This window comes from Staurois parvus, unplaced genomic scaffold, assembly GCF_062004578.1.
Source record: "Staurois parvus isolate SC_StPar_1 unplaced genomic scaffold, SC_StPar_1.0 ptg000217l, whole genome shotgun sequence".
Lineage (NCBI taxonomy): Eukaryota > Metazoa > Chordata > Amphibia > Anura > Ranidae > Staurois > Staurois parvus.
In genome coordinates this window covers 2,225,280-2,243,628 of record NW_028318013.1, presented here as the reverse complement: position 1 = coordinate 2,243,628, position 18,349 = coordinate 2,225,280, and the positions used below count along the sequence as shown (strand labels likewise).

General features: G+C 43.1%; 1 protein-coding gene across 1 annotated transcript in view; it reads right to left on the bottom strand.

The window, feature by feature from the left end:
- CLEC19A (C-type lectin domain containing 19A) overlaps positions 1 to 15,835 on the bottom strand; it is a 59,722-nt gene extending 43,887 nt beyond the window's left edge. The window contains exon 1 of the mRNA XM_089679070.1: positions 15,626 to 15,835. Within this exon, the coding sequence (XP_089535196.1) occupies positions 15,626 to 15,734 (109 nt within the window). The 5' untranslated portion in view covers positions 15,735 to 15,835. The remainder of the gene's footprint in view (positions 1 to 15,625) is intronic.
- Positions 15,836 to 18,349: the final 2,514 nt, after the last annotated feature.

The window sequence follows — 18,349 nt, the reverse complement described above, 5'->3', positions numbered from 1 at the left end:
CACCTACACAAATCTTATATCAAAACGTTCAGCTATCCCTGCTGCCACTAAAAATGTCCACGGCCATAGTCCTGATAGTTTTCACAATATGACCATTTGTTTGCAACTCACGCCGCCCATTGACATTCATTTAAACTCCACTCTAGCCACCTCAAATTTGAAGGGCAATTTCTAAACTGCGACTGTGCCTTCATTTTTAATATTTTAGAGACATACTATGCATCAAAATGTAGGTCTGGGTCTTGTGATTCTCACAATATAAAGCTCTTTGGTGTAGGATTTATAATTTTTAAACTACAACCGTTTGAAGATGGCAACCGCCAGTGAAGTGAGCAAGTCGGAGCAGTTTGTTTTTAACCGCTCTTCTCTGCCCTTGCTGTAGAGTGAGTTGCCATAGGAACCCAGGTGTGTGAGCAGGCAGCAGAGTGACAAGCCACTCCACCCAGTTACTCCGCCCACTCCAGTTGTAGACTACTGGTGGAGGCAAGAACACTTCACACAATTTCCCCAGAAATTGTAGCTTTTCTAGTTATTATTATACAGGATTTATATAGCACCAACAGTTTGCACAGCGCTTTACAAAATGAAGGTAAACATTACAGTTACAATACAATTTGGTACAAGAGGAAACAGAGGGCCCGGCTCGTTAGAGCTTACAATCTAGGAGGAAGGTTTGAGTAATACAAAAGGTAGTAGCTGTGGGGGGATGGGCTGATGGAGGAAACAAATGGTGGTTTACTAGGTAGAAGCAGGATAGACTTCTTTAACCACCTCCCGCCTGCCATATAGTAATATGACGTACGCAAGGTGGTTCTCTCGTTCTGACGTCCTCCCATTCTCACCACGCATGCGCAACTCAGGAAGCGCACAGCGTGGCGATCGGAGGGACACAGCGGATCACCGATCACGGAAAGAGCCAAAGATGTCGGCTCGGTCATGTGATCAGCAGTGTCCAATCACAGCTGATCACATGTAAACAGGGAAATGTCGGTCATCGGCATTTCTCTCCTCTCGAGCTGTCACGCTGACAGCTTGAGAGAAGAGGAGAGCTGGTAATCGGCTTTCAGCGGAGGGGACATGTACACTGATCATCAGGGCACTGATGATCAGTGTGCCCTGATGATCAGTGTAGCCCCAGCAGTGCCATCTGTCAGTGTCCATCAGTGCCTTGTGTCAGTGCCACATCAATGCCACATATCAGTGCCCATCTAAGCTGCCTTTCAGTGTCACCCATCAGTGCCAGTCAGTGCCACCTATCAATGCCAATCAGTGTCACCTAGTCAGTGCCGCCTATCAGTACTAGTCAGTGCCGCCTATCAGTGCCAGTCAGTGCCGCCTAACAGTGCCAGTCAGTACCGCCTATCAGTGCCATGTATCAGTGCTGCCTTTCAGTGCCCATCAGTGATGCCTGTCAATGCTCATCAGTGCCTCCTCATCAGTGCCCATCAGTGCCACCTATCAGTGTCAATCAGTGCAGCCTATCCGTGCCCATCACTGCAGCCTCATTAGCGCACATCAGTGAAGGAAAAAATCACTTATTTACAAAGTTTTATAACAAAAACTAAGAAAAAACATTTTTGTTTTCAAAATTTTCAGTGGTTTTTGGTTTAAGAAAAAATAAAAATCCCAGAAGTGATTAAATACCACTAAAATAAAGCTCTATCTGTCACAAAAAAATGATAAAAATTTCATATAGGTACAGTGCTGCATGACCGCGCAATTGTCACTCAAAGTGCGACAGCGCTGAAAGCTGGAAATTGGCCTGGGCAGGAAGGGGGTATAAGTCCCCTGTAGGCTTGTGGTTAAAGAAAGAGGTTTTCAGGGATCGTCTAAAGTTGGATGGTACATCACAGTTACCAATGAAACATTTTTTCTTACAGTGACACTAAGTTATATCATTTTTTTCTTCATAAATAGTCTATACAAGTGGTGGTGAACCTATGGCACATGTTGCGCAGCAGGCACGCAGAGCCCTCTTGGTCGGCACGCAAGCCAAGTCACCCCAGCATCACCCCAGCCGCTGAGCATTGGATAAAAGCACACATAGGGGCAGATTGGAGTAGCGGCGCCAGGCGATGACGTCATGAGCCACGACTCATCCGAACTTTTGCTTGGTCAGTCACTCCACTGCCAAGGATATATATATATTGGACTGGCTGTAAGTTTTAATACATTCATTTTTATTAATACAAGATTTTAGCTTGTGCTGGTAGTCGGTGGAACTTTGCCCCCTTGTGCTGGTGGTCGGTGGAACTTTGCCCCCTTGTGCTGGTGGTCGGCGGGACTTTGCCCCTTGTGCTGGTGGTCGGTGGAACTTTGCCCCGTTGTGCTGGTAGTCGGTGGAACTTTGCCCCCTTGTGCTGGTGGTCGGTGGAACTTTGCCCCCATGTGCTGGTGGTCGGCGGGACTTTGCCCCTTGTGCTGGTGGTCAGCGGAACTTTGCTCCCTTGTGCTGGTGGTCAGCTGAACTTTGCCCCCTTGTGCTGATGGTCAGCAGAACTTTGCCCCCTTGTGCTGGTGGTCAGCGGAACTTTGCCCCCTTGTGCTGGTGGTCAGCTGAACTTTGCCCCCTTGTGCTGGTGGTCAGCGGAACTTTGCCCCCTTGTGCTGGTGGTCAGCAGAACTTTGCCCCCTTGTGCTGGTGGTCAGCGGAACTTTGCCCCCTTGTGCTGGTGGTCAGCGGAACTTTGCCCCCTTGTGCTGGTGGTCAGCGGAACTTTGCCCCCTTGTGCTGGTGGTCAGTGGAAGCTCTATTGTTGTGTTTTTCTTTAAAGACAAACAATGTTAATGTATGGGTTGTTTTTTCGAAACTAAAACCTCAGTATTCAGGTTTAATTGCAGTGTTGGCACTTTGTGATAAATAAGTGGGTTTTGGGTTGCAGCTTGGGCACTTGGTCTCTAAAAAGGTTCACCATTACTGGTCTATACACATCCGCTACTTAATAGTCCTGTAATCTTTTGTTCATTAAGTTATTTCTTATTGTGTTTTATGCCTCCTTGTAACTTCTGCACCTCTCCTTTTCCCTCTCACTTCTGTTTGTTTGGAACAAGCAGTGCACACTAGTAGCAGTCATGTGCACTGCTCTAAGTACACTACAGTTCCATAGTGCAATAGTCCCTAATCCATTTCAGGAGCAAGCAAAAGATGATGAAAGCATACCTACATACAGTGGGAACATGGAGACTTAAAATGTTACTAAACCCACATCAGTAAAATTAGTCTGTATATGCAGTAAAGCATGCTTGTTCTACTCAGTGTGGAACCTACGGGGTTAATCCTCAGCATTGTGTAAAAAAACTCTTTGATCCTGTCTTCTCTGATCCTCCCCTTCTTCCATAGCCCCCAATCCATCTGCTGATAGTAAAGAGCCCTAGGAGGCACTCTGCACATGCTCAGTTTGGTGTGTATTACTAGAGAGTTTTTTTTCTTATGCATGTGATCAGCACTGTCCAGACAAAGGGTCAGGGGTCATGCAGCCGCATAGGACAGTCAGAGGAAAATTAAAAAGATTAACCAGTGCTTGGCTGGACACTGATAGAAGTCACAGGACTGTTCTAACTGCTGATGAGAGAAGGTATTTAACAGTTTATATTTACTAAATTAATTGCATTTTCATGTTCTGTGTACTGTGGGAGAGCAGATATAGTGAATGCAGGGTCCTGGGTTTAGTAACACTTTAAGGTAGCCACCCTCTAATTAGAAGTCAGATCACAGCAGCAAAATAGAGAAAATCTGGAGATCTGGAGGAGGCTGAGAACAATAGGAGTTTTTTTGAGTTAGGAATACACACTTAAATAGAATTTACATTTTTAATCCAGACTTCAAGGTAAAGTTAAACACTCTGCATTTTTTAGTTTAACACATTGAGCAAACTATTTGTTGAAATTCTAACCCCAGAGCTCGCAGTTCACAATTTTCAGTTCTCCTTGCTCCTGCTCTCTTGGTGCTGCTTTCCTGAACTTCTGGTCATTACAATATAGAACAGAGGACAGTGCAGTCTAGAGTCAGCCTGTTGATTTGGAGAAAGGAATGGTGGAGGAGCAGGAAGGGGCAGGGGAACGCTGTGCAATCCTAGGCTAGAGGCTGTGTGTTTCTATTGATGCACACAGCACACAGTGTACACAGACACAACTCAGATGAACTTGTTATATTTGTACAACTGTATAAAACTAATAAGACATATCGCCTCCTCACTGCTTTGAAAAATGATCCAAGCGTGGATCACTTTTCTGAGTAGCAGCAGTCCTTGCAGCTAGTGTACAGGAACACTTATGTAGAGCCTTCATTTAAAAAAAAAAAAAACTGTTGCTGTCACTGCTCATACATTGTTACCAGGAGTTTGGCTTTAATTTGTTAGTTAAATTCCTCTAAATCTGCTAGTATATTTAACACTCGCCTCCCCTCAGATTGCCAATTCTATCCACAGGTGTCTCAGTTGTGCCTAAATCCAGAGTGGAGACATGCTAAGATAAGAAGTGTGTTAATGACTAGATCACCATGTGAAAATAAAGAGAAAAAGAGCCTAAAAGAGGAAAGCCAAAGCAGCCACCATTTTTAAAACTGTATTAAACTCCAAAGCAAAAAAAATATTTTGCAGCTTCCCAATGATTAGATTTTCTCTGTAATAATAACCCAACAGTGTTACAAGTGTTCTCCATACATTTATATCTCCTATGGCCCCAGCAAGTCTTCACTCTCCCTGTTATGTGATGCTTCCACAGCACAGAAAATTCTTTGCAGTCACAGTAGATGTAATGACTTTACATTATATTTTGCTTTTTACAAATCTCTGCTTATGCTATCTCTTTAAATTACATGTAAGTTGTATCTGGTTGTACACATACAAAGGGGGGGGGGGTGATTTAATAAAACTGGAGCAGACAGAATCTGGAGAAGCTGTTCATGCCTTGTTTCCCCAAAAATAAGACCTATCCCAGCAAAGTGTTGCAGAGGTAAGTTGACAGGTGAGTTGCAGACAGGGTGCATAGGTGAGCTGCTGCTGGGGGGTGCAGAGGTGAGCTGTGTTGCAACCCACCTCTGCACCCCCCGGCCACAGCTGAACTCTGCACCCCCTGGTCACAGCTTGCCTCTGTACCCCCCAGCCACAGCTCACCTCTGCATCCCCTGTCCACAACTCACCCCTGCACCCTGTCTGTGGCTCATCTCTGCATTCTGTCTGAAACCCACCTGTCAATTCACCTCTGCAACACCTGACTGCAGCTCACAACTGTCATCAGCCGGCCCTCTCTATAGTAACCCTCATCCACAACTGCCTGCAGCTCACCTCTGCACCCCGTCCACACCTGTACAGTAAAAAAATAAGACCTACCCTGAAAATAAGCGTGTTTTTTTTAGCCAAAAAAAATATAAGACAGTGTCTTATTTTTGGGAAAACACAGTACTAACCAATCAGCTTCTATCTTTAGCTTGTTCAGGTAAGCTTTTAAAATAAAAACTAGAAGCTGATTGGTTGCCATGCACAACTGCTCCAGATTCTATTTTCTCCAGTCTTAGTAAATTCACCTTAATATGTGTAGATTTTTTTTACTTTGTATTATTAAAGTATAGTTGGGGTTATGGGTTTTTGATATGCAGTTATGGGGATTTAGGTATTGGGGAGTCCAAGTTAGCTCTTTCATATTTGTTATGTAACATATATGTTTGATCTATCATGCAAATGTTCCTCAAGGTACTAAACAAGCTGCCGCACTTCAATGCAGTCACCTACTTGTGTCTACTCACAGTTTTAGCTGTCATCTTCAGGTACCCAGAATTCAGTGGCACTGTATATTTTAATCAGTCAGGGCCGGTGCTGACTATTTTGTGCCTTAGGCAAGACCAGCTATTTGCACGCCCCCCACCCAAAAAAAAAAAAAAAAAACAGTAGAAAATATTAAATCAAAAAAACTTGAAACTGGTAAATGTGTTTTAATTAGCAAAAATAAGTGCTATAAGATGTCACCAGCACCAATATTAAAGACAAAATCAGTGTCACGGACAGATGGTATCTGTGGCTGGCAGTGGCTGGGTGACAGTTGCAGAGAGTGGAGGATGATGGATCCACACCTCTGACAAATCCCAGGCTGGAATTTCTCAGGTAATGGGTGGAAACAGCAGGCAGCCCAGCCCACACACAAAGAGAGGACACCTGAACTGAACGATCCCACACAACATACCACCACTAACACTGACATAGATCAGCAGAAACTAGAAGAGCAGGCTGTGGGATTGTGATGATGTCATCACTTACTGACACACTGCACATGTGATGGATGGCAATCCTTCTGGGTCACACTCACACAGACATGAGACATCAGAGTCAGACATTACCTTTCTCTCCACTGAATAATGGGAAGAGAAGAGCTGGAACTTCACAGTGATCAGCAGTCGCTAGCCGGCTTGCAGTAAGGGACTGAATCTGAGAGGAACACTGGAAGGAGCTGCTACACTGGCCCCAGACATTGGCATCTTCCTCTTTCCTTTCTTCCTCCCCTCTGCTGCCCCTCCCCTCAGCTGAAGGATCATTCCATATAGAGAGAGTGCTGGACTTTGCTGCACCCAGGCGCCCCTGGAAGGCAGTGTGCCCTAGGTGGCTGTCTAGTTTGCCTACTGGAAGCACTGGTCCTGTAGATAGTGCTGAGGACACACCTTACTATGGGACCTTTAAAAGGTATCTCACAAACAGTAATTTATACTGTACAGGAAGATATGTACAAGCCCTTGATACCAACAAAAAAGTTTTTAATTTATGGCTTCCCAAGATTTTGAATACCTAGGATGCTGGTAATGGCATCTAAAGATGCGTGTTGGCATACTTTGGTGCCTGCATTGTTGATCTGTAGCCTTTTAAATACCATTGGGCAGTAATAGGTTTACTTTATGGAATGATTATTGTTCTCCCCATGGCAAATGTCACTGCCCGCTTCTTCCTTTGTGATCTTACAACATTTAGATACCATTAAATCCACTTTACCTAGGTTCTGTTAAATACTGTTCATTGCTGATTATACTTACCCTGGCTCTGCTGAGACATACAAAAACCCATAAAGTCAGGAAAAATCTAGCTGCTTATTTTTTCACAAGTCCCAGCAGATCCATTATAAGTATTATTATTTTTCTTCTAAGCCATAGGTGAGATACAGGGGAATATTTACTCAAACTAATGTACTCAGAATCTGGTGTTGCTGTGCATTGTAGCCAACCAGCATCTAACTTCAGCTTGTTCTGTTAAAGCGGAGTTCCACCTGAAAAAAAATAAATAAAAGTCAGCAGCTACAAAAACTGTAGCTGCTGACTTTTAAAATACAGCCATTTACCTGTCCCTCAGTCCAGCCTTGTCCTCACCATGGCTGGTTTCACTGTCCGTCTTCTCTCCCTGGTGCTGGCATCTTCAGTGTGGGCACCTGGCTGTGACAGCTTTTGGCTTCACAGTCGGGTGCTCACTGCGCATGTGCAAGAAGCGTTGCACTTTGTGAATGGCCTGTAGTCTTCTGGAACCTGTCACGTGTCCCAGAAGACTACATGGAGGGAAGGGAGGACAACTTCCACTTCCGATCGCATAGGCAATCACAGCAGAAGTGGGAGCGGGTACCTGCCAAATTCTGGTATCTGTTCCCCAAAAGTGCCAATCCTTAATGGGGAGCAGGGAACAAAGGCTTAAAGCAAAAATTCCCCTTTTGGGTGGAGCTCCAATTTAAGCTTTGGCAATAAAACTTGCAAGCTGATTGGCTTCTATGCAGAGCTGAACCAGATTTTGCACTCCCCAGTTTTAATACAGTGATTACTTAAAGGAGGGAAAGCTAAAATAAGTAGTACATGTTATGCTCATGCTTCCATAATGTTTCTTTCTTTCCTTAGTCCTTGAAGTGTCATAAAAGAGCAAATAATGGTCCTATATCAATTTGAAAGTTTAGAGGGGTGGATACATCTCCAGCAGTCCACCCCCTCTTTCAGGTCCCTCCTATTGGACATGGCCAAACTTGGCGCACATCCAAGCTGCCAGATGGAGCGGGCACATGTGTGTTTCCATAACAACATCTCACCACTAAAATGAGGAAGCAGAGGAAGTGTGACAAGGTATGCAGTCTGCTGGCCTCCAGTGTTGTCTTCTGGGCTGCACTTTTGTTTTGTATTCTCTTCTCTCTCTCTCTCTCTCTCTCTCTCTCTCTCTCTCTCTCTCTCTCTCTCTCTCTCTCTCTCTCTCTCTCTCTCTCTCTCTCTCTCTCTCTCTCTCTCTCTCTCTCTCTCTCTCTCTCTCTCTCTCTCTCTCTCTCTCTCTCTCTCTCTCTCTCTCTCTCTCTCTCTCTCTCTCTCTCTCCCTGGGGTCAGTATGGGGCCCCATAAAATGCCCCTGGTGCCTTTTATAGGCTTTTTTGGGTGTGTTTTGAGTTTGGGCAAGGACACGGGGGCCCCATGAGTTGTCAGTCCGTCCATCCCTGACACAGCAGCATGTTTCCCTTGTAAAACACACAGCAAATTATGTAAAATAGCACACAGTTAACCCTTTGATCACCTCAGATGTTAACCCCTTCCTGCCCAGTGTCATTAGTACAGTGTCAATGCTTTTTATTAGCACTGATCACTGTATTAGTGTCATTGGGGTGGCAGTTTGTCAGTTCCCACCCAGTGTCAGAATGCCCACCGCATTCCCGCTGATCGCCGCCATTACTAGTACAAATAAAAATAAAAATTCCAGTATGTATGGTATTGGTGTCAGTGGGAGGAATAGTGTCCCATCATTGGTGTCAGTGGGAGGAATAGTGCCCCATCATTGGTGTCAGAGCGAGGAATCGTGCCCCATCATTGGTGTCAGTGGGAGGAATAGCACCCCATCATTGGTGTCAGTGGCAGGAATAGTGCCCATCATTGGTGTCAGTGGGAGGAATAGCACCCCATCATTGGTGTCAGTGGGAGGAATCGTGCTCCATCATTGGTATCAGTGGCAGGAATAGTGCCCATCATTGGTGTCAGTGGGAGGAATAGCGCCCCATCATTGGTGTCAGTGGGAGGAATAGCGCCCCATCATTGGTATCAGTGGAAGGAATAGCGCCCTATCATTGGTATCAGTGGGAGGAATAGTGCCCTATCATTGGTATCAGTGGGAGGAATAGTGCCCCATCATTGGTGTCAGTGGGAGGAATAGTGCCCCATCATTGGTATCAGTGGAAGGAATAGCGCCCTATCATTGGTATCAGTGGGAGGAATAGTGCCCTATCATTGATATCAGTGGGAGGAATAGTGCCCCATCATTGGTATCAGTGGGAGGAATAGTGCCCCATCATTGGTATCAGTGGGAGGAATAGTGCCCCATCATTGGTATCAGTGGGAGGAATAGTGCCCCATCATTCGTATCCATGGGGGGAATAGTGCCCCGTCATTGGTGTCAGTGGGAGGAATAGTGCCCTGTCATTGGTGTCAGTGTGAGGAATAGTGTACCAACATTGGTGTCAGTGGGAGGAATAGTACCCCATCATTGGTGTTAGTGGGGGAAGGAATAGTGTTCCATCATTGGTGTCAGTGGGGGGTGGAATAGTGCCCCATCGTTGGTGTCAGTGGGGGGGGAGGAATAGTGCCCCATCATTGGTGTCAGTGGGGGGAGGAACAGTGCCCCATTGTTGGTGTCAGTGGGAGGAATAATGCCCCATCATTAGTATCAGTGACACCAATGATGGGGCACTATTCCTCCCACTGACACCAATGACATTTGCTGACCCCTGTTCCAGCATGGTGCTGCTGCAGCCAGCTTACGTGGTTGCAGCAGTACCTCTGCACGGCACACTTACCGGCCGCTCCCTCACTCGATTTTCGCGGGGCCGCTTGGCTCCGCCTCCTCACCGGTGATTGGCCGCCTGTGTGCCTTTCCTGAGCTACAGTTCTGGCGCCCAATCACCGGTGAGGAGGCGGAGCCGAGTGGCCACACGAACATCGAGCGGCCGAACTGAATGAAGGAGCAGCTGCGCTTCCTGGACTGGATCGTCGTGGGATGGGACCGGCAGCCCCCTGCCCGCCCCTGTACCTAGTGTCCCTTCCGTTGAAAGGGGGGGCGCCGCCCCCCTAAAAAGTGCCGCCCTGACACCAAGTGTCAGCATGCCGTATAGCGGCGTATAAGACGACCCCCGACTTTTGAGAGGATTTTCATGGGTTAAAAAGTCATCTTGTATGCCGGAAAATATGGTATATACAGTATATATATATATATATATATATATATATATATATATATATATACACATATATACACATACATATATACAGTATATATGTAGGTGTTCAAGTCAAACCAGAACTTTTGAGACTTGTTTTTAACTAATGCCTGGTAAGCTTCGACATAGAAGTTTTTTATAGTACGTCTTAATCATCCTAGGACAGCCTGCTTCACTTCGTCATTGTTGTGGTCACTGTTTCTACAGGAAGATTTGTCTCTTGTGCAATTTCATGAGATGTAATGCGTTACCTATCCAGAATCAGGCGTTCAACTATCTGTCTTACTGCAACTGAGAGTCACATCACCGTACCTTCTGTAGATATCTGCGGGTGTATATAGAGTGTGTGTGTATATATATATATATATATATATATATATATATATATATATATATATACACACATACATACACTCACACAATGCTTAAAAAAATGAAAGGAACGCGTTTTAATCAGAGTATAGCATCACATCAATTAAATTCTTGGGATATTTATCTGGTCAGTTAAGTAGCGGGGGGTTGTTAATCAGTTTCAGCTGCTTTGGTGTTAATGGGCAACAATGAGACAATCCCAAAACAGGAATGGCTTTACAGGTGGAGGCTACTGACATTTTTTTCCCTACTCATCTTTCCTGACATTTGGCTAGGGTCAGTGTTACTACTGGTAGCATGAGGCAATACCTGGACCCTACAGAGGTTGCACAGGCAGTCCAACTCCTCCAGGATGGCACATCAATATATACCATTGCCAAAAGGTTTGCACCTCAGACTATCTAGGAGCTCAGTGATGCCCTGATCCAGATCTGGGAGGAAATTCCCCAGGACACCATCCGTTGTCTCATTAGGAGCATGCCCCCACATTGCACATGGGGGTCATACAAACTACTGAGTACCATTTTGAGCTGCTGCAATGAAATTTCAGCAAAATGGACTAGCCTGCTGCATCATTTTTTCACTTTGATCTTCGGGGTGTCTTTGACTTCTGTCCTCTGTAGGTTGATAATTTTCATTTCCATCAAATGATGGGGCATCTTTATGTTCCTAACACATTACCCAGTCCATATCAGTATAGATATCCAGCATGATATTTTTCCCCATTGAGATCTGATGTGTTTTCAAAGTGTTCCTTTAATTTTTTTTTGAGCAGTGTGTGTGTGTGTGTATATATATATATATATACACACATATATATATATATATATATATATATATACACACACACATATATATACACACACATGTATTGGCACCCCTGCATTTCTGTCAAATAATGCACCACTTTGCTTTATATTTTTTTTTTGGTTAGTATTGATATGAGACAAAAAAGTGGAGAAACAAAAAGCCAAATCTGACACATTGCATGTAAAACCCCAAAAATGGATTGGACAAAATTGTTGGCACATCCCTTGGAAAAAAGTAACTGAAATCAATTGCTTCCTGTAACCATCAACGAGTTTCCTATACCTCTCTACTGGAATTTTGGACCACTCTTTTCGCCAACTGCTCCTGGTCTTTCAGATTGGAAGAGTTCCTTTTCCCAACTGCTGTTTTGAGATCTTTCCACAGGTGCTCTATGGGATTGAGATTTGGACTCATTGGTGGCCAGTTCAGTACTCTCCAGTGCTTTGTCCTAAACCATTTCTGGGTGCTTTTTGATGTGTGCTTTGGGTCATTGCCCTGCTGTAAGACCCATGACCTCTGACAGGGACCCAGCCTTCCGACACTGGGACTTACATTGCATCTCAGAAATCTCTGGTAGTCTTCAGATTTCATAAAGCCATGCACACGGTCAAGACATCCAGTGCCTGCAGCAGCAAAGCAAACCCAAAACATCAGTGAGCCTCCACCATGTTTGACTGTAGAGACTGTATTCTTTTCTTTAAAGGCCTCATTTCTTTTTCTGAAAACAGTAGAATTATGGGCTTTACCAAGAAGCTGTAATTTTGTTTTGTCTGTCCCCAGCACATTCTCCCATAGGATTTTGGCTTCCTCAGGTAAGTTTTGGTATAGTGTGAGCTGACACAGTTGTACCCTGTGCCTGAAGGTCAGCTTGAATTTGTCTGGAAGCTGATCAAAGTTCTTTAGCCACCATTAAACAATCCTTTGTTGCAATTTCTGATCAATTTTTCTCTTTCATTTGCGTACAGGGAGATTAGCTACAGTGTCATGGGCTGTAAACTTCTTGACAATGTTGCGCACAGTGGACACATTAAGATCTCTGGAGATGGACTTGTAACCTTGAGATTGTCCATGCTTTTCCACAATTGTCTTCTCAAATTCTCAGAAAATTCTTTGCTGCTCTTTCCCTTCTCCATGTTCCATGTGGCACACAGAGACACACAACAGAAAGGTTGAGTAAATTTTTCACCATTTTAATTGGCTGCTGGTGTGATTTCTATATTGTTAGCACCTGTTAATTGATACAGGTGAGTTTAATTACAATTTACAAGAGCATCATAAACTTGGAATGCAATTATTTCTTACAATTTTGAGAAGGTGCCAATAATTTTGTTCAGTCAATTTTTGGGGTTTTGCATGGAATGTGATAGATTTGGATTTTTGTTTCTCCACGTTTTGTGTCATACCAATACAAACAAAAGAAATAAAGATGAGAACACCTAAAATTTGTAATTGCAACAATTTTTTCTGGGTGACGTTCTGCATTATCTGACAGAAATGCAGGGGTGCCAATATTTTTGGCCATGAATGTATATATACTGTGTGTGTATGTGTGTGTGTATATATATATATATGTTATGAGAAACCTATTAAAACTAATGTTTTTAATGTACTGTATAAGAGAGACCTGATGGAACCTGAAGTGGGTGTGTTTGGGAATCTCTATCACAAGCAGGGGTTCTCAGATCCTCAGTTTGGGGCATGTTGAATTAGTGCATGCCCTAATGCTTTCCAAGACAAACAACTGAAGTACTGAGCATATAGGCTCAGTTTTGATTGAAATTTAGCTTAAATAGACCTGCAGATGGTACCAGCATGTCAATGAAGGCAGACAATACTTAGTTAATGTCTTTAATCCTATGTGCAGTCAGTGTTTATAGAAAAAAAAAGTTTCTAAAAAATAGATCACAATAGTAAACAAAATGGTCAGTAATTATGGGATGACAATGCACTCAATATGGCTAATGTGAAAAAAAAATAGGAAAACAACACAGTCTGCCTTGTATATTCCACTTTTCATATTTTAGTGCAGGTCAGTGAAAAATAGAAATCCTCTAAATGACTGACATGAGCAATCCAGATACTTTCTATTCCTTCCACCACTCCCCTCTGTGCCAGATCAGTAATAAAGTATATGTCACATTCTATTAGTTAACCTATTTTAGTGCCAGCAATGGTAGGTCTGCTTTTTCCTTCCCTGTGCTTTGAGAGCTGTCATCACAGGTCCAGACCAATGTAAACATTGCATTGTTTACATTTAGCCTGTCTGCAACAAGGACAGCAGACAAGGACTGATAACTAAGTAGGCATTTCCCCCACATACCTGTTTGATGCACTGTCTTTAGTGCCATGTACATAAATGATCATTTCTATGCTCCAAACCACAGATGGAATCACTGAAGATTGCAAATTGCTAGAAGCAGGTGACTTCTTCAAAGGTTTAGTTGAGCTCTATCCATCCCTCATTACATACAGTTTCAGACAGACAATTTTCTAAAGCTATCTTGTCTGCAATTACAGTGCAGACTGCAGACCAGCTGCATTTAAAGGATAAGTTCACCTTTTGGAGCATGGTACACGTTATACCCATATCTAACATGTAACATGCTCCAGGTCTGCCATGTGATGTAGAGAAATGTTTAAGATTTACTTACCCAATCTTCTGCTTCTGCGTGCTGCTAGACTGGTTGCCACAGCGCCTTCTCCTCCATGCTCCAGCAATTGAAAGGTCCTGACATCAACAAGATTTATGCAGGGACCATAGCCCATGTGAGGGACAGACAACTGTTGGAGCATGGGGGAGCACCATCTGCTAGGGTAACAGAGGTTTGTTTAAAACGGATCTCTACCCAATAGGGGAAGTTCCGCTTTAAGGCTTTGTCCCCCACTCCACATTAAGGATTGGCACCTTTGGGGAGCAGGTACTCGAATTTGACGGGTATCCCCTCCCACTTCCGCTGCAATTGCCTAGGTGATTGGAAGCAGAAGTTGTTCTCCCCGTAGTCTTCTGGGACATGTGACAGGTCCCAGAAAGCTATGGGGCCATTCACAAAGCGCAGCACTTCTCGCGCATGCACAGTGGGCACCGGGGCTGTGGAGCCACACTGAAGATGCCGGTGCCAGGGAGAGAAGATGGCTTGTGAAACCAGTGGTGGTGAAGACACCGCTGGACCGAGGGACAGGTAAGTGGCTGTATTTTTTTAGGTGGAACTCCGCTTTAAGTAAAAGTGCTTTTACTCTCCCCTAAAATAAATGAACAGGTAGCCCTGGTACTGTGGGCACAGCCCTGCTGCAAGGGAGAGTTCTCAAATTTCCCAGAGTTTGGCTTTAAATAGAAAAAAAATGGAGAGAGCTGCAAAAAAAATAAAAAAATCAACCTTCTGACATCAGTGATAGTAAGTGCATTTGTATTACATTGATTTTTATGACTTGTGAGATAAATTATAAGTTTATCTGTATTTTTTTTTCCTACATTAAGGTATGTTTTTATGGGGTCTATTTATAATCATTTTTACCCAGGATTCAATTTTCTAACTGAACCCAATTAGAAAATGTGTGAATCTTGGGTTAAAGTTGTGTGAAAACATATAAATAGATCCCTATGTGTGGGACATTAAACCCAGAGTCCACAGTTCACTTTCACCATATGTAAATCTATCACAGGTATGTCAACAATATGTAAATTAATACCCTTGGACAAATTGTGATTCTAAATTTCATGATGATCAATTCATGAAGCTATGACACGTTTTGCCAAAATGTTTCCGATTTCTAGCCATGTGATCTTTTCAGTTTGCAGTTCCTATTGGCTTTCATTGCTGACAACTAATGCTTGCTGATGCAAATAATGACTGTCTTTGCTTTTGAATTGAGCTATTATGTCACATTCCTGTAGATGCAACAATGTTTTGCAGGCATAGTGGATATTCACATTGTCTTCAGTGTTTATCTATTTATTTATATACATATTTAGAAGATACATACATTAGAAAGCAAGAAAACGAATGTTTGCATAGGCCTTCTTATATGCAGTTCATTTTGCTTCCAGGTTGGCAAATATGAGCAAAATTCAAACCACAAAGTGACATATTTCATCCTAACAGGGAACTTTAAGCATCAGGTCATTAAATGTTATTACAACATATGGCCACGTTAAATAACATATGCATGAGGTTATAGATATACCCTGCGCTCTCTTAAGCAGTAAATGTATAATAAAATGACAACTATAAAGTGCACTCACCTTGACTGAGTTTAATCTCTGTCTGGGGAAAAGCCTGAGCCGTGAGCGCCATTAATGCAAAAATGATGAACACGTCCCATGGAAGTGAAGCCATCACACAGTGTCTCATTTTCAGTGGTGTAAGACTGCTTCTGTGAGATGTCAAATCCTCTTGGAGTCAGTCAGACTTGGAAGCCTTTGCTGAGCACAAGTTTCCTAAAGCAGATGTATTCCTTGTCCAGAACACACCCCTCTCAAGTGGAGAACTGTCACCCACTTGTGGGATAGGCTTGACTAAATTCTCCAAGTGTTTCTGCAGCTTCTGTCCTGAGCAGTAAAATATCACATCTCTGCTAGATCCATGGTATAGTTTAAAAGAAATGACCCTCTGACCCAAACCATTAGTGAAAAGGAATTTGAACGTAACACAATCACTTTGGCTGCAAATGTGAATCAAGTCCCATAGTAATTTGCATGAAAATCCACTAGCTGTAGGGTACAATTTAGAAGATATTTGTCATTTATTACAGGAAAGTGTTTCATCTTCATGTGAAAAGGATGGTCAGGATTAGGTACTGAGACTATGCTGAGCCTTATTTCCTGTGATACTGTGTTTCAACACCCTTGCCCATCTACATCTGCCCATTTATTTTGTAAATGAAGTGCAAAGGGATACCTAAGTTTGGGTTTAAAGCCTAAGTTTACTCGAACTTTAAAAAAAAAAAAAATCACCAAAAGGGATGGCACTTAAATTTAAGGCAAAATGTCCTTTATGCTACCTTCTGTTTTATTGGAAAGCTGAATCAACTCAAGGGACAGTACTTACATTTAATGTGAAGTGTCCCTTGTGCTGCTGTTTTAGTTGAAATTTGAAGTCCTCTGATTGTCCCCATCCACGCAGCTGAAATCTTCTGGTGTGGTAGAGGTCAATAAAATCTGAGGGACCTGTCAAAGGCACTTGTCGAGAGTGATGACTTTGCCTGCCCTTTCTACCCACTTACTCCATTCATAGAAGCTGTACTATAGCTTCCATCAATGGAAAGCAATCTATGAATGAGGGAGGGGCGAATGAATGAAAGGTACATCACCTCTATTCATAGATCTCGTTTAATTGATGGAAACTTTAGTACAGTTTTTATGAAAGGAGGACAGGCATAGTCAGCGCTTAAACTTGGAGTTTGGGACGTGGAAGTATCAGCAGAGATTTGTTGTCCCCAAGTCAGTGTCTTGTGGCTGGAGACCTTTAAGCAGGTTTGCAGATACAAAACAAAGTTTAATCATTTGGTGCCTTCAGAGATCAGCAGCTTTATCCCTAATTGTCAATATATTTCTGTTGAAAAGAAATGTTATTTTGCTTACTTATAAATAAATGTTCGGACAATTTTCACCACAATTTGGTGTTGGGCATTTTTTTTTTTTGGTATATAGCTTAAGAGGGGGCACTATAGATATAAAGGGTACTGTTCTTGAGAGTTGGGCGACATCTGGTTTACCCTAGTAATGGGTTTTCAAAATGATGTAAGCATATGAGGTGAGCAACTCAGTACAGAGGATATGACATTTGTTTAAATAATAGTACTTACTGTCATTGCTAAAAGCATATGTATTTATTCTGGGGATAATATACTGGGAAATAAATCTGAAGCCAGAATAATTACCCTGTTTTCACTTTGAAGGGGGTTCGGGTTGAGGAAGACATTTTTAGGCTATAGATTTTTAACTAATGCACACCTTACAGCAACAATGCTCTGCTCGCATAGAACACAATTATGCAGATAAATTAATCATAAAGTTACAATGTGATGTCAGATAATTGTTCTTTTTCTGAATAGATGTAATTATTAGGCAGCAGAGCTCACCAAGTCACTACGTGGTGACTGCAGTGGTCAACAAGGAAGTTTGTTTATCTCTCTAGTGACTGCTCACATCAACACTCACTAATATGTCCGAAATGTACCACCATCACTTTTCACTACAGATAAATATAGAAAGTCCTGTTGTCAGCATGATAAAGATGTTAGTATGCTTTAGAAAGAAAAGGGGAGAGGGAAGGAGCAAAACTGTGTACAAAGGGGTCTGGTAAGCACAATTCATTAAACTTTAGCTACTTGGCCCTCCATCCTCCTGCCTTAATGGCAGCAATCACCTTTTACATAAATTGGCCCCAAAGGGCCCCAGTACTGTTTGTAAAAATATTGTTTAATGAAAATGCCCTACCTGTAGGCCTTTTTTGTCACCCATGAAGCCTTTTCCAAAATACTCCCAATATTTAAATGCCTACATCCTGGTTTATTACCAGGACATGGCAAATGTTGGGCGACAGATAAGGCCTACAGGTGTGATATCTGCATTATACAGTATTTTTACAAATGGAAGTAAAATAATCCTCCGGGAGTATCTCAGCATAAATGAAATATCTGTTGTCTGAAGATGGCAGACATGTGAAGCCTCAGCTCCACTCCACGACTGCACACTCCAGCTGAACCTGGCAGACAGCAGTTCCACCAGCTCTTCACTATCACCCGTTCCAACTCCTACCACCCGGTTTATGGCCAAAGGCAGGCCAAAATCATCCTCACAGCCGACAGATACAGTAGGCACCCAGACTGACAATATGGTGCTGGCCCCACCACAAACAGAACGGCTACAACCAATCATCCAAATACAGTCCCGGGAGGACTTGCAGTTGGCATGGATGTGTTAGAAAACTAACCTTTCTCAAGATACACCCTCTTTCACTGCGGG